Here is a 14112-nt window from a genome sequence, read left to right as displayed (position 1 = left end):
ACTGAATAGACGTAATTTGAATTTGTATACGGTCTGTCACTAAACACTCTTTTTTCTCTGTTTCTTTTGGTGCTGAATCCAGTGCTAGCAGTCATTTTCAGCATTTGAATTCACCAAATCGGAATTGTTTCTTGTGAGAAACCAAATAATAAACAAGTACAAAATTAAAAATATATAGAACCTTCCTAAGACCAATAGTAACATACGCTTCAGAAGTATGGACACTCACCAAAGAAAACGAAACTGATCTATGTGTATTCGAAAGAAAAGAAATAAGGGAGATTTATGGGCTCATTAAAATTGAAGAGAAATAGAGAATATGCTCCAATAAGAGAAACAGAAGAAATTCTTAAAAACAAATGGATTTTATGGTCTCATTAAAATTGAAGAGAAATAGAGAATATGCTCCAATAAAGGAAACAGAAGAAATTCTGAAAAACAAAGAGTCAGATATATATATATAAACACAAAGACTGAGATGGCTGGCTGGAACGTACGGAAGAAGATCGCCATCATGAATGAGAATATTTATTCTAGCAGAAGAAAAGGAAGACTCAAACAAAGATGAGAAGATAATCTGAAAGAGGACCTCCGGATATTGAAAGCGGTTAACTGGAAACAGCTAGAGATACGAAAAGATGGAGACAACTGGCGGAAGAAGCCAAGGACCATACGGGGCTGGAGTTGTGTGGTAAGGTCGCATTCAGATTGTTAATGTCAATGGAATGAAATCGGATAGCTTACCAATAAAACACGGGGATCCTCAAGGTTCTGTACTGGGATCGTTATTGTTTATATTAATGATGAATGATTTACCACTGAATATCTCAGGTAAAACCTTTCTTTATGATGATGATGACAACCTTGCTAAGCACCAGCAATAATCTTACAGAATTGATGTTATTGAATGAGGAAAACTTTATAGAAACCAAGGAATAGTTTAAGGAATGGATTTCTTCTTAATTAAAATAAAACAACTAGACAAATATTTTCATGTAAAATTTTCTGGTATCATTCTGGATAGGCAATTAACGTGGAAAGCACACGTAGAATATGTATGTGTAAAACTTTCCAGAATAATAAGTTTAATACGAAATTTAAGAGATATAGTCCCGAATAACTACATAAGATCAGCATATTACGCTTTTTTTCAAAGTACCATAGAATATGGAATATTATTTTGGGGTAACAGTAACAACATATATGAGGTTCTACTACTACTACAAAAAAAAGTTATTAGAATAATCAGTGGTGCATCATATAAAGAACACCATAAACCTTTGTTCTGTAAGTTGAAAATTATGACTGTTGTCAATTTGTATATATATATAAGGTTTAATATATGTAAAACAAAATGTGTCAGATATGCAGCGTAGACAAGATATTCACCCATATAATACGAGATCTGCTAAACTAGTTAATATATCGTATAGAAGACTATCAAAAATAAAAAATAGCTATACAACGTACAAAATTCATGAACATATAGTTACCAATACACACGCAAAATTTACCGATTGCTCTCGTATGATTGGTTAGTTGCTGTACCCTATTATAAAGTTAAGGAGTTTGAGGAATAAATGTATATTAGTATAGGTAGAAAAGGAATTGCTTGTAGATTTTCATTTGACGTTGTCTATTGTCTGTATACAGACTTAATGACAATAAAAATATTCTATTCTACTCTATTCTATTCTATTCTAACGTAAGTATAAAATTCGTTGCACAGGTACAATGTGTCTCTAAAATATGAATATTTAGATAGAGCCTTGTACAAGTTTCTTCGTATATAATTCTTTGTCGTGTTTTTGATAGGTACCATAGTTTTCAAGAAATGCGGCCTTAGAAGTTTTTTTTCTGAATTCCTAGCCTTGTACAAGCAACTCTTAAACGAAATAGAGACGCGCCTTTGACGTGAGAGATCTGGGTTCGATTCCCGACGGAAGCTCATGTGGTTCGGATTCCACGTTAATCAGTAGATCCCGTCTCATATAGTCTCACTGCTGCAAGGGACGTTAAACTCAAAATCAACTCAACGAAGTGTTCCTTCCAACCGATTATTATTATTATTATTATTATTATTATTATTATTATTATTATTAGTAGTAGTAGTAGTAGTAGTAGTAGTAGTAGTAGTAGTAGTAGTAGTTGTAGTAGTAGTAGTAGTAGTAGTAGTAGTAGTAGATGCTTGCTTTCAAATCCTTTACGTATGTCCGTATTATACGTCTGTCATTTTCCACCAGCTGAGTATATACCGTAAGTACATCAGTGATCCTCAAACTTTTTTTTTTCAGAATGTTCAAAATGTTCTGTGGTTCACTCTACTTTTCTTCTCTTCGAAAAGAAATTATCATTTTTTTAAAATGTTTTAAACATAGACTAGTATATTTACATATACTCTATGTCAAAAATAGTATTTATGAAATTATATTAATTTTCTATTGGTATTAATTGAAGATTGGATTAGATTAGATTTATTAATCATTGAGTGGACCATATTACATGTACGTTTATACAAAATGGTATAGAACTCGTCAGTATATAGAATAGATACAATACTTAGAACAACTACAATGCTCTTTTTTATCAACTTGTGAAAATATAGGCTAAATCTATTCTACAATCTACAATATGAACTCAATTACTATTTCCATTACTTTATAATTCCATATCTGTATTTACCACCTGATACAGTAGGAATTTAATCATTTTTGGAAGTTTCAGAATGAGCTGTTAAGATGTTCATTACTGTATAAAATGTGTTATTTAATAGCATTTTACGCACTGAGTTGACAAAGAAGCTTTTTTCATGAGTATTTTTATGTACCCAGGTATCTTATTGTACAGTTTTAACTCATATAGATATGTGATTTTTCGTATATAGATGTTCTATGATACACAGTAGATAAGTTATCTTTTACAGGCAAAAGATAGTTGTGAGTATCACCATCTCTTTTAATATTATTCATATGATCCCAAGTAATTTTGAGAAGTTCAAATATGTACAAAAAAGGAACTGTCATTATATTCAATGATTTCAAATAATTTCTTACAGCTGGCACGTTTCGGTGATTCTGTAATGATTCTTATGACACAATTTTGTTGTTTGAATACATTCTGAAGTTTTGGTGAAGACCCTCAGAAGGCAAGTCTATATTAATTATGAGAATAGAATATGGCATAGTTCAGGGGCAGAATTGAATGTAGATTCAGTATTAGGACTACAGTTTGTATTATGTACATAGTCTAAGCTTTTTTTTTTTTTTTTTTTTTTTTTTTTTTTTTTTTTTGCTTAGTTTGGCTACGTGTTCTTGCCATGAAAATTTATCATCTAGATAATTTTACGGTATTAGTAAACGTACATACTTCATGATTCATGGATATCTGCGGTAGTTGGTGCGATGTTGTGTGAGATAAATGGTAGTAGACACATTTTGTTTTATCTGCATTTAGTTTTAATTTATTTGCAGAAAACCGCTGCATAAATTGGGATAAGATCAGTAGCTTCTTGCAAGCTATTTTTGTCTTTTTAGCTACAATTACTGTTGTATCATCAGCAGAAAAGGGGTATATTATTTTTTCTATTAAGATACAGAAGAAACAGTATAGGTCCTAGAACTCATCCTTATGGAACATCATTTCTATTTATTTTTCGTCTGAGTTTATTTTGCTCAGAGTTTTAGTTGTTCCGTCCATATGAAGAATTTGTACGATTTGTTTACGATTGTATAGGTAAGATCTGAACCACTCCAAAGTAGTACCCCTAATACATTTTTTTTTTCTAATTTACCAAAAGTATATCATGATTTACATAATCAAACGCTTTTTAAAGAGGAGCTCCTTCGTGGCTAAGCGGTTAGCATACGCGCCTATGGCGTGGGAGACCCGGGTTCGATGCCCGGCTTTAGCTCATGTGGTTCGGATTCCACGTTAATCAGTAGGTCCACGTCTCATATAGCCTCGCTCCTGAACGGGACGTTAAAATCAACTCAAGCTTTTTAAAGATTATAATATATGCCTACAGAGTGACCTTTTGATCAACAGATGTTATAGATACTTTGATATGTTCATATATGGCAGAAATTGTGCATTTGCTTTTTATAAAGCCGTGATGCGTTTTCGAGATTAAGTATTGTTCATTAGTGAAACTTAGCAGTTGCTTACATACTAGTTGAAAAAAAAAAAAACAGAATAATGTTAAATAGGTCGGTAATTTTCTATTTCTTTTCTACATCCTTTTTTGAATAAGGGTTTGACGACTACCGGTAAAAATTTTAATGCACCAGGGAAGATTTTTTGACACAATGACTCATTAGTGATGTCCGCTAATGCAGGCGCGATAATATGGATGCATTTCTTTAAAAGAAACAGTGGAACATCGTCCGTTCTTGCAGACCTTTCATCATCAAATGTACATATTGCTTCCACGATCTCTTGTGGGGAAGTTGGAGTACGGAAAAATGACTTACTAATATACTTAAGCGGCTATAGTCTACTTGTGGTTTGGTTTGGTTTGTTTAACGTCCCACGATTATGCTTGAGCGGCTAAGGGAGACGTGGACCTACTGATTATATTGAATCCGAACCACTTTTTTCGTTCAACTGTACCCTCACCAGGAATCGAACCCGGGACTACGCACACTAAAGGTAAGCGTGCTAGCCACTAGGCCAAGTGGGGGTCTATTGTAATCTACTTGCATCACTTGGAGTAGATATATCACGAATAGCTTTCTCTGCAACGGAACAAAAGTTATTATTTAAGTACTCAGAAACCAATTTTGGAAAAATGAAATGAAATCTTTGAGTTTTACGTCCCACGGTTATGCCGGTTAGGCTAAAGGAGACGGTGATGATGAATAATGAATGAAATGGTGGAATGAATAAAATGGGTGGAAACACCCCGAGAAAACCCACGCACACCGTGTTTGTCCACCACAAAGTTCACTTGGCGGGGGCTGGGATCGAACCCGTGACCCCACGCACCAGAGGTGAATGCTCTACCACTGAGCCACCGCGATCCCTGAAACCAATTTTGGGTCATTTACAATTAAGTTACTGTCTTTTAAACGTAATTCTATATTTTTGTGTTTTTCTTTTACCTCTTGTAATTCACACTTTAAGAAAAATCATATTAGTTTTTTTTTTTTTTTTTTTAAATAATTGAAGGTTGTCGATCTATTTATTAATAATACATATAACTAAATCTAAGCTATTAGAATTTGTATAATCTTTCCATCATTAAATCATAATTTAATACTTGTATAACTTACGCATGATTGAGATACTCAACTATAGCGTGTTATACGCAATTCACTTAAATTTTATCTTCTTTATCTTTTTTGGAGTAATATTCAATGTAGGATGAACACAAGAACAGACTTCGAGAATCACTTATGGTCCACGAACCTTTGAGAAATACTGCTGTACATTGTAGTGGAAAACGCATTGTTCGTAGCTTTTCTCTAGATTCTTCCCTTTCCTTCTACTTTCTTCACTCCACCAATTTTTCCAGTAACATTCGCTTGCAATTATTACAAATTTTCCATTAACATTCACTTCAAACACTCACTTGCAATTATCACAATTTTTCCATTAACATTTACTTGCAATTATTACAATTTTCCATTAACACTCACTTGCAATTATCACACTTTGCCATTAGTACACACTTGCAATTGTTACAATTTTTCCAATTACATTCACTTACAATTATCAGTAATTTTCTTAAGCTTAGAGGCCTTAAACTAAAAGAATAAATATAAGTAAGTCGGAGTTAGTGTACAAACATTATTCATACGAGTGACTATTATTAATCAAGTATAAAATTATTCTATTATCCTGTTTTTCCTTACTTCACCTGATGGAGCACCTTAGACCGAAATTTTTTAAATATAGTTTTTTTTTCTTTTTTAGGTATTTATCTACGAGTAATGTCCAGCCATTTGTCTTCATATATTTACTTATGTTTGTTTTTCTAATTTCCTTTCTTTTTCAGTTGGTAAGCCCATTTCTGTTGAAAAAGTAGAATTTCCTACGGCAGAACAAATTGATGAACTACATAGAAGGTTTATGCAGGAATTACAGGATTTATTTGACACGTACAAACACAAATACTTACAGAATCCCAATGCAAAATTAAACATAATATAAAAAGGATTAGATCAGTAATCAATTTTTAAAATCATAAAAGTGCTTATCGTTCCCATTCCCACTTTTTTTTCATATTTTTCAAGATATAACAAGTTTTATTTTCACTTTTCATGTTTTATTTATTTTTTTTCGATTGTAAAAGAAAAAAAAATAATGGTTGAGTGGAAGAAAAGGTTATGTCTTAACTCCGCCATTTTAAATAATAAATAAATAAATAAATGTTGTAGAAATCAAAGCTTGTCTATGTGAGTCTGTGTTGTTGATACAATCCTCATCGTCAAATAATATGCACGGTATGTTCAAAGAAAGTATGGTGTCGAGAGCTTGACCAATGAAGTGAGCAAGAATGAAAATTATCTCAAAACTTAACTATTTACTTAGGTAGTAGTATTTTGTACTGACTACAAATCCATGCAGAAAAAATATTGTTTGAATATATTAAAACTTTTTGAGGGTAATGATTTCAACTGGTTGTTCTGTGGCGTCAACGTTTTTTGCTCCCATTCTCAGAAACCACATAGAAACAACAAAGAGCGGAGTGGATACGTTACAAACAAGCACATCAATGGTGTAGTTGACGGTTACTTGGAACGCATTGTAATATTTCAAATTAATCACTTAATAATGTTCTTCATTTAAATTTTCTTCCAATATTTTGAGTGTGACACTCAGATATTCATCCTCACGGACATACAATGGCTTAAATCCCTTCCCACAACACGATCTTCGATACTTACTATTATCTACCTTTTCCAAGATGTTGTAGGTTCCTCTTATCATTTTACTATACATAATATACGTATGTCCTAGGATAGTGACTTACCTATTTCCTTTACTCCTTTTATTTATATTTTAGGTTTTCAACTCGATAATGATTTCTTCTTAATCAGAACGTATTCCTAATCTTTTTTTTCTTTAACACCTATAAAGGATCTTATTTATTGCTGCGGATGTAAATCCATGATAACAGCCAACATTGTTTAAATTATATTAAATTGTATATAAATTGATTTCAATAGTTAAAGCACAAACTGTAACTAAACTGGGAGTTTGACATTACCTTCATCAAAGTGATGTGTTTAAACTCTTGACTTGTTATAAAAAGGATCTTAAGATTGGCACTGAGTATGTTTTTCTTAAATTGCATAATAACAAAAATCATATCACAACACAAAAGGTTTAAAGTAAAAATGTTTTAAAGTAGAAAAACTGTATAAAAGGTGAGTAAAAAACTCTGCTACTTAGCTATCGACCATTTTCCCAAAATTCCCTAATTCTAATCCTTCAACAGACAACTAACTTAAATCGCAGAGCACGCAGTGTAGTCAGGTCAAACTATTATCCATTTTTGTAACCATATCGAAACCTCAAATTTTAATTCATGTAATTCAGAACATACGATGTGTATGTAAACATTGCATGTATAATGAAGTTTTATGCTATCTATCTATACTATATATATATATATATATATATATATATATAAATTGTAATAATACTGTCCCAAGGACAAAACATCCAATACTGAACACCAGTAAAGGAGATCTTGATAGAATTAGACGATATTACTTCTAATTATATCAACAAAACAAAACAAAATTAGCATAATTTTTAATCCATAAATATTATTAATATAAACAACACGTTCTGAATTACATGAATTAAAATTTAAGGTTTAGATATAATCACAAAAAACTGAATAAGAGTTTGGTCTGATTACATTGCGTACCCTGTGTCTTAAATTGATTGTCTGTTTAAGAATTATAATTATGTTCCAATTAAGAAGACATCATTGGATGAAAAATCTAAAATTTAAATAAAAAAAAAGAGTGAAGTAAATATAGATTGACCATAATTTCATCAGCAGAAAGCGGGACACACACACAAAACATCAAAAAGTATTTTGGAATAAATTAATAATTTCATTGTACCAGTGCAAAATGAAAATTTGAAACATTATTTATTGAGTAGTTGGAAACCCAATAAAACCAGTTACATAATAAACGTATTAGTATTAACACAATTGTGGTATTTAGTACTAAGAAAAATCTTAGCCAACATATTGTCATTAGTTCATTACTTATTGAGAATGATTTATGTCCATTACTATATTTACTTGTATTCCCTATTGCATTCAATAATCAAGTTTTAGTAACTAAGTATTACAACTATACTCCCTAAAGTTGGAAGATGTACGCAAAACACACACAATGTTAATATAAATAAACTGATCCTTTCATCTGCCCCTATGAAGATAAAACACGTAAAAATTTATATTGGAAGTGTACTTGCAGTAACAAAAGGTACTGTACCATTAAAGAATTAAAGAGTTCTATGAATTGTTCATCAATAGACCATTATACCATTAAACAATTAAAGGGTTCTCTAAATTGTTCAGCAATTGACCACTATACCATTAAAGGTTTCTCTAAATTGTTCAGCAATTGACAACTATACTATTAAAGGTTTCTCTAAATTGTTTATCAATTGACCACTGTACCATTAGAGATTTCTCTAAATTGTTTATCAATTGACCCTGTACCATTAAAGGTTTCTCTAAGTATGGTCACCCTAAATAAATAGGTACTGTACTGTCCTAGAATATACATACATGTATGTATTATGTATATAATAAAACAATAAGAGCAACTTGCAACATATTGAAAAAGACAGTTAAACTATAAGTATCGAAAAACTTACGCAATTTTATTAAATTAACACTGTTGAAACACACACACAAAACAAAAGAAAATGTGAAGGTCATGTTGCGAAAAAAGGATTTAAGTTATCGTGTGCCCTTGAAGATGAATGTTCAATTGTCAAATTCGAAATATTGAAAGAAAAATTGACTGAGGAACATTACTAGGCGAGTAATTTAAAGTAATTGATGGTTCTTTAAATACACTAATCGTGGATAATGTTTCTTTATACACTGACAACACTGTTTTGTTCCATTCCGCTACCTCGTTTCATTCTGTCATTTACCTCAATTGTTACCTCTGTTCCTACCTCGCTGTGCTCTTACACACAGGCGGAGCTATGGGGGGTCATAGGGAAGCATTACCCCCACAACTTCTTGACAAAAAATAAAAATACCACCTATAAGATCTTACAATTCTCATTTGTATTTACCGTGCCCCCAGCTGACAAAAGGTCTGCCCCCCCAAAACACAATTCCTAACTCCGCCTATGCTCTTACGTCATACATTGGCAAGTTGGAAATAGCTGGGTTAGAGCCTTGAAAAAAATTAATTAAATGACTGAGTGCTACAGGCTGTTTGATTTCTTACATAATTTGGAAATCATCATAATAGTTGGAAATTCACACTTTATCGTATTTCTATCGTAGACAATATCAACTGATTAATATCACATGCATAGAACATGTAGTCTGTACTATAGAAAGGAATACATCTGATAAATAATAAAGGAAACTGTAACAAATCCACTTGTTATTTCCTCACTTGGCACCTTCCGTACAAAGTAACTTAATGATTTCACAAATTATTCATCAAATACTCATATATTATTGTACAATTTCGATAATTTTCTGTTACAATTAAAATGAACAATCTTTGAAATTAATAAAATCAATTATTAAGATTCCTTGAAATATATTATTTCTTAACATATCCGTTATAGACTGAAATAGTGTGACGTTACATCCTTTTCGATGTCATGGTGATCGCAGTTTTATTTTCTAAACAACATGGCCTAAGAACTTAACTACAAAGCGAAAACAATGACGTATTAACTTCTGGATTGCAAACATTAGATTAAAAGGAATACTTGTATATGAAACTATGAAGATTTTCAATGAATGAAACTATGAAAAGATAGGAAAAGCAAGCAATTTGGTAAATAATATGGTAAAATATGACAAGCATTGAAAGTGAAATGTTTCCTTTGTTACAGTAGATTTTGTGTATTTATCTATACATTTGGAGGTTACATTAAGTGTCAAAATACTTGTTTATTATCGGATATTAAACTTAAATAATTCTAGAAAATTTTTATTTAGTAACATCAGTATCACACATTACATTGCATATGTGTAGGGCTACAGAATTAGTGTTTAAAACTTAACCGATCAGAAATCAGTCCAGACTGAAAATTCTCAGCACACATATAGCCACAAGCCTATTGTCCTTTTTCTTTTATTATTATTTCTTTATTTTGTAGCCATTGTAACTATGCACTCATATTTTAAAGCGTGGGTGTAAGAAATCTGAATGCGCCAATATAATTAACATTATTTTCAAAGTAGACAGTGATTTTTCCTTGAAGACAAATCGTATATTTGTTCTAGTTTCATTGTGCCGACAGCTCGTCAATCTCTACCTTAGAATTTCTACATTGCGTATAATTGCTTTTGTTCATTATGGATTACGTGGTAATGACGCTAGCATTTCTTATGCAATTTCTATCTTATTATTTTACGTAGAAATGTGGTCCCTGGAGAAGATTCCTAGATGTTACTTCATGAATTATTGAATTTCAGTCGTAAATTTTCTAAATAGTGGCCCCATATTCTTAATCTGTAACTTTTCTTACTAACTGTACTGTGTCTTCAAAATATTTTAAAATTGTCTAATTAACAGTCTGTGATTATTAACAGCAGACTTAACAGTATTCCTTTCGATTCATGTATTTGTTTAGAAAAAAAATATGGCGATCACTGTGGTGACGAGGAGGAAATGACATTACTATTTCAGTCTATTAGTAAACTTAAAGTAAGTGCACACAATTTTGCTATGTTTACTATTTCGTCACCCACTACTATTATGAAAGTCTAATAATTGATCCGTCAAATTACAGTCCTTTAATCGAGGTACTTGACCAGGGGAAGGTACTAACCAGCAACGACGGAAAACCATTGTGTTTGTTGTAACATTAATCTAATATTATGCGTTGGAAATTCCTCTAATTGTGGCGTGTGTTTCGTCTGTAAGGTAAGAACTAAGAGTAAAAGTCTAAATGTTCCTGTGTACAATGCTGTAAACAAATAGATAAGAGTCGAATTTGATTCTAGTGTTTTCAAGCGATGGTAGTAGCACAATACAATTTATGACAATACAAAGCGGAAACACAATGAAATTTTAAATTGCTTTTTTTTTTTTTTTTTTTTTTTAACCTCCTTTTGTTCTGCTTTTGAATATATACGTTAAAATGTCAAATAAAACTTTCGACAAAGTGGATACATTCAAATATCTAGGATCAACACTAACAGATCAAGATTTCTCAAAAGCAAGACTTGCAAGATTCTTGCAGGCAAGACCAAGACCAAGGGTTCCAATGCAAGACCAAGGCTGAATCATATTCACGAAGAAATTTCAATGAAGAATGTCAACTAAAAGCAGGGAATACGTGTTATTATTCAGTTCAAACTCTTTTCTCTTCGCGTATTGTGACGAACAATTTGAAACTTAAAACACATATTACAAGCCGAGGTGAATCAAATTCAGAATCTCCCGCCGTACAAAGCTGACGATTACAACCTGTCTCTGGTAGAGGTCTGCATGGGCCTGAATTTTTAGCCCGGGCCCGTGAATTTATAATGTGAGACCCGACCCGAGCCGAAATGTTTTAGCATTTAGGCCCGAGCCCGGTCCGAACTTTGTGTGATAATCAAATTAGCCCGAATTACAGAAACTTAATAATTAACGCAAAATTGTACTTTTTATTTACAGCAGTTAGAAGTTTAATTTTGCAGTTGTGCTTTAAAAGTTCTCCAAAAAGAACTGTGCAATAAACATCGTTGATCAGTACAAAGTTAGGCCCGAAAAGGCCGAAGAAATATGGTTGTATATTTAAAAATTTACGGCCTGGCTCGGGCCCGAAGTGATATATGCTTAGAAGGCCCGAGTCCACCTCTAATCTCCGGCCAAGCCTGGCCACCAAATATAGCGATCTTTAGTTCCTAGGCGATGGGCTATTAGCCTCCCGAATTTCGTTTAGATTCAGCCAGTAGTTTCCGAGAAATAAAGTACCACATACAAGACGAGCTGAGCCTGTCCCTTGCTGAGTCTTACCACAAAATACAGGCATTTTTATTTCCTAGACCATGGGCTATTTATCCATCAAAATTGGTTCATATCCGGCTAGTAGTTACCAAGAAAAAAGAATACTATATACAAAGCGAGCCAAGCCAAGCCTGTCTCTGGTCGAGTTCAGCCACAAATGAAGCAATTTTTATTCCTTAGATGATAGGTCACTTGTCCATCAAATTTTGTTGAAATCTGGCCAGTAGTTACCAAGATATAAAGTATCACATATAAGGTGAGTCGAGTCAAGCCTGTTCGTAGCCGAGCCACACACCAAATATAGTAATTTTAATTCCTTCGTAAGCACTATTTATTCACCAAGTTTGGTTCAGATTCGTTGCCAGCCTCTAGCAGTGTTTCATCACCTTCTCGTAACATGTGCATTTCTGCTCCGTATACCACAATATACCACAAACATTGATCAGCCTTTCTCGCAGCTCTCAAGTCATCCACACAATACATTTTATTGTCCTTTCCTTTATTTCCCTTTCACATCTTCACAATATATACTGAAAACACTTGTTCTACTTCCTCTCCAATTTCTACAGTTGCTCAAGTTTCTTTTATCATTGTTCTCATTTCCTACTATTCGGCTTCCACAACCTTCCAAGACCATCCACAACTTTTATATATTTGTCCTGGATTCAATGAGTTTTAGCCACTTTACTCTTATCGGAATACGCCCTTCATAGCCAAAAACTTCAATATTCCCTCCATATATCACTCCTGTTGAACATTTTTTCAATTTTACTTCTGTCACTTCCTCTCTTCTTTTGATCCTTCTTTCTTGGTTTCTTTTGTGTCTTCCATTCCATTTCAATCTTCTTTAGCACTCTCATCAAAATGTCTTAATTTGCTGGGTGAAAATCTTTAAATCAACACTAAATATACTTCTTTCTCTCTCTCTCTCTAAAACTTTCCACAGATTACTCATAACACTAAGCCAATATTAAGATTTAGTGCCCTTCTACTCAAATGTAAACTATTTCTTCTCTTGTTCCTCCGTTTCTTCGATCACATACATTTCTGTACAATGTTCGAAGCAGAATTTTTGGTGCATGGGATATGAAACTGATAGTTCTTTACTTCTCACATCTTTTTGCTTTCCATTTCTTAACCAATGGAGTCATTAATGTCTAACTGTAAGAAACCTTTTGACCTTCTTCGCTTCCTATATTTCATTACAAATTGGAACATATCCTTTTTTTTTTTTTTTTTTTTTTTCCTCCGCTATATTTTTAGTTAATTCACTCCATGTTATTACTTCACATTCCTGATCTTGCGAATCCTTTATAACTCTCCCTTACTTCTTTTTATTCTTCAAGGTCTGGATTACACAGTATATACTTACTTTCACACAGTTCTATCCAACTGCTATCTTTGGGCGCGTCCAGATTTCCCATTCTTAGTTTTTAGAGCTTTAGTTCATATTTTCATTAACTTTTTCGTTTTATATTCATCTATACACGTTCATACTTCCCTAATCTTTTTAATTTGCCCATGACATCGCAAATATCGCTTATATCAAAATTCCTTTTCCTTGTTTTGTCGGCTCCCCCATCTTCGCCCCCATTCTTTCCTTTATTTTCCTCGACATTTCTCCTATAGCCCATGGTTTCAGCTGCAACATTACTCAAATATAATTTAAAAATTTCCAGTTCTCATCAGCTTGCATTTTCTTTTTCTGCCATTTTTCCTTTTACCAATTTAAACATTTTCCTTCAAATTTTCTAGCAACTTTAATAACATGGGAAGAAGGTGGTGATTATGCACATCCTCTAATAGAGTTAGTAAGATCCGGTAAACTCCCCGTGTGTGTGTGCCCCTACTTGAGGGTAAATTCTCATGTGTATTTTTTGAGAAATCGAAAACGAATTTTTATGGTGCTAAAGGATATGTTGTTGGGTACCAATAAAAT

At 32.7% G+C, this 14112-nt stretch overlaps 1 protein-coding gene across 1 annotated transcript in view; it reads left to right on the top strand.

The window, feature by feature from the left end:
• Positions 1-6336, top strand: part of LOC145661786 (2-acylglycerol O-acyltransferase 3-like) — a 29485-nt gene extending 23149 nt beyond the window's left edge. Inside the window, exon 3 of the mRNA XM_081727125.1 lies at positions 5996-6336. Coding sequence (XP_081583251.1) covers positions 5996-6150 — 155 coding nt within the window. The 3' untranslated portion in view covers positions 6151-6336. The remainder of the gene's footprint in view (positions 1-5995) is intronic.
• The last annotated feature ends 7776 nt before the right edge of the window (positions 6337-14112 follow it).

Source organism: Thermobia domestica, chromosome 10 (assembly GCF_964235325.1).
Source record: "Thermobia domestica chromosome 10, izTheDome1.hap1.1, whole genome shotgun sequence".
Lineage (NCBI taxonomy): Eukaryota > Metazoa > Arthropoda > Insecta > Zygentoma > Lepismatidae > Thermobia > Thermobia domestica.
Note: the sequence above shows the minus strand (reverse complement) of the source record. Positions and strands in the feature narration are given on the sequence as shown.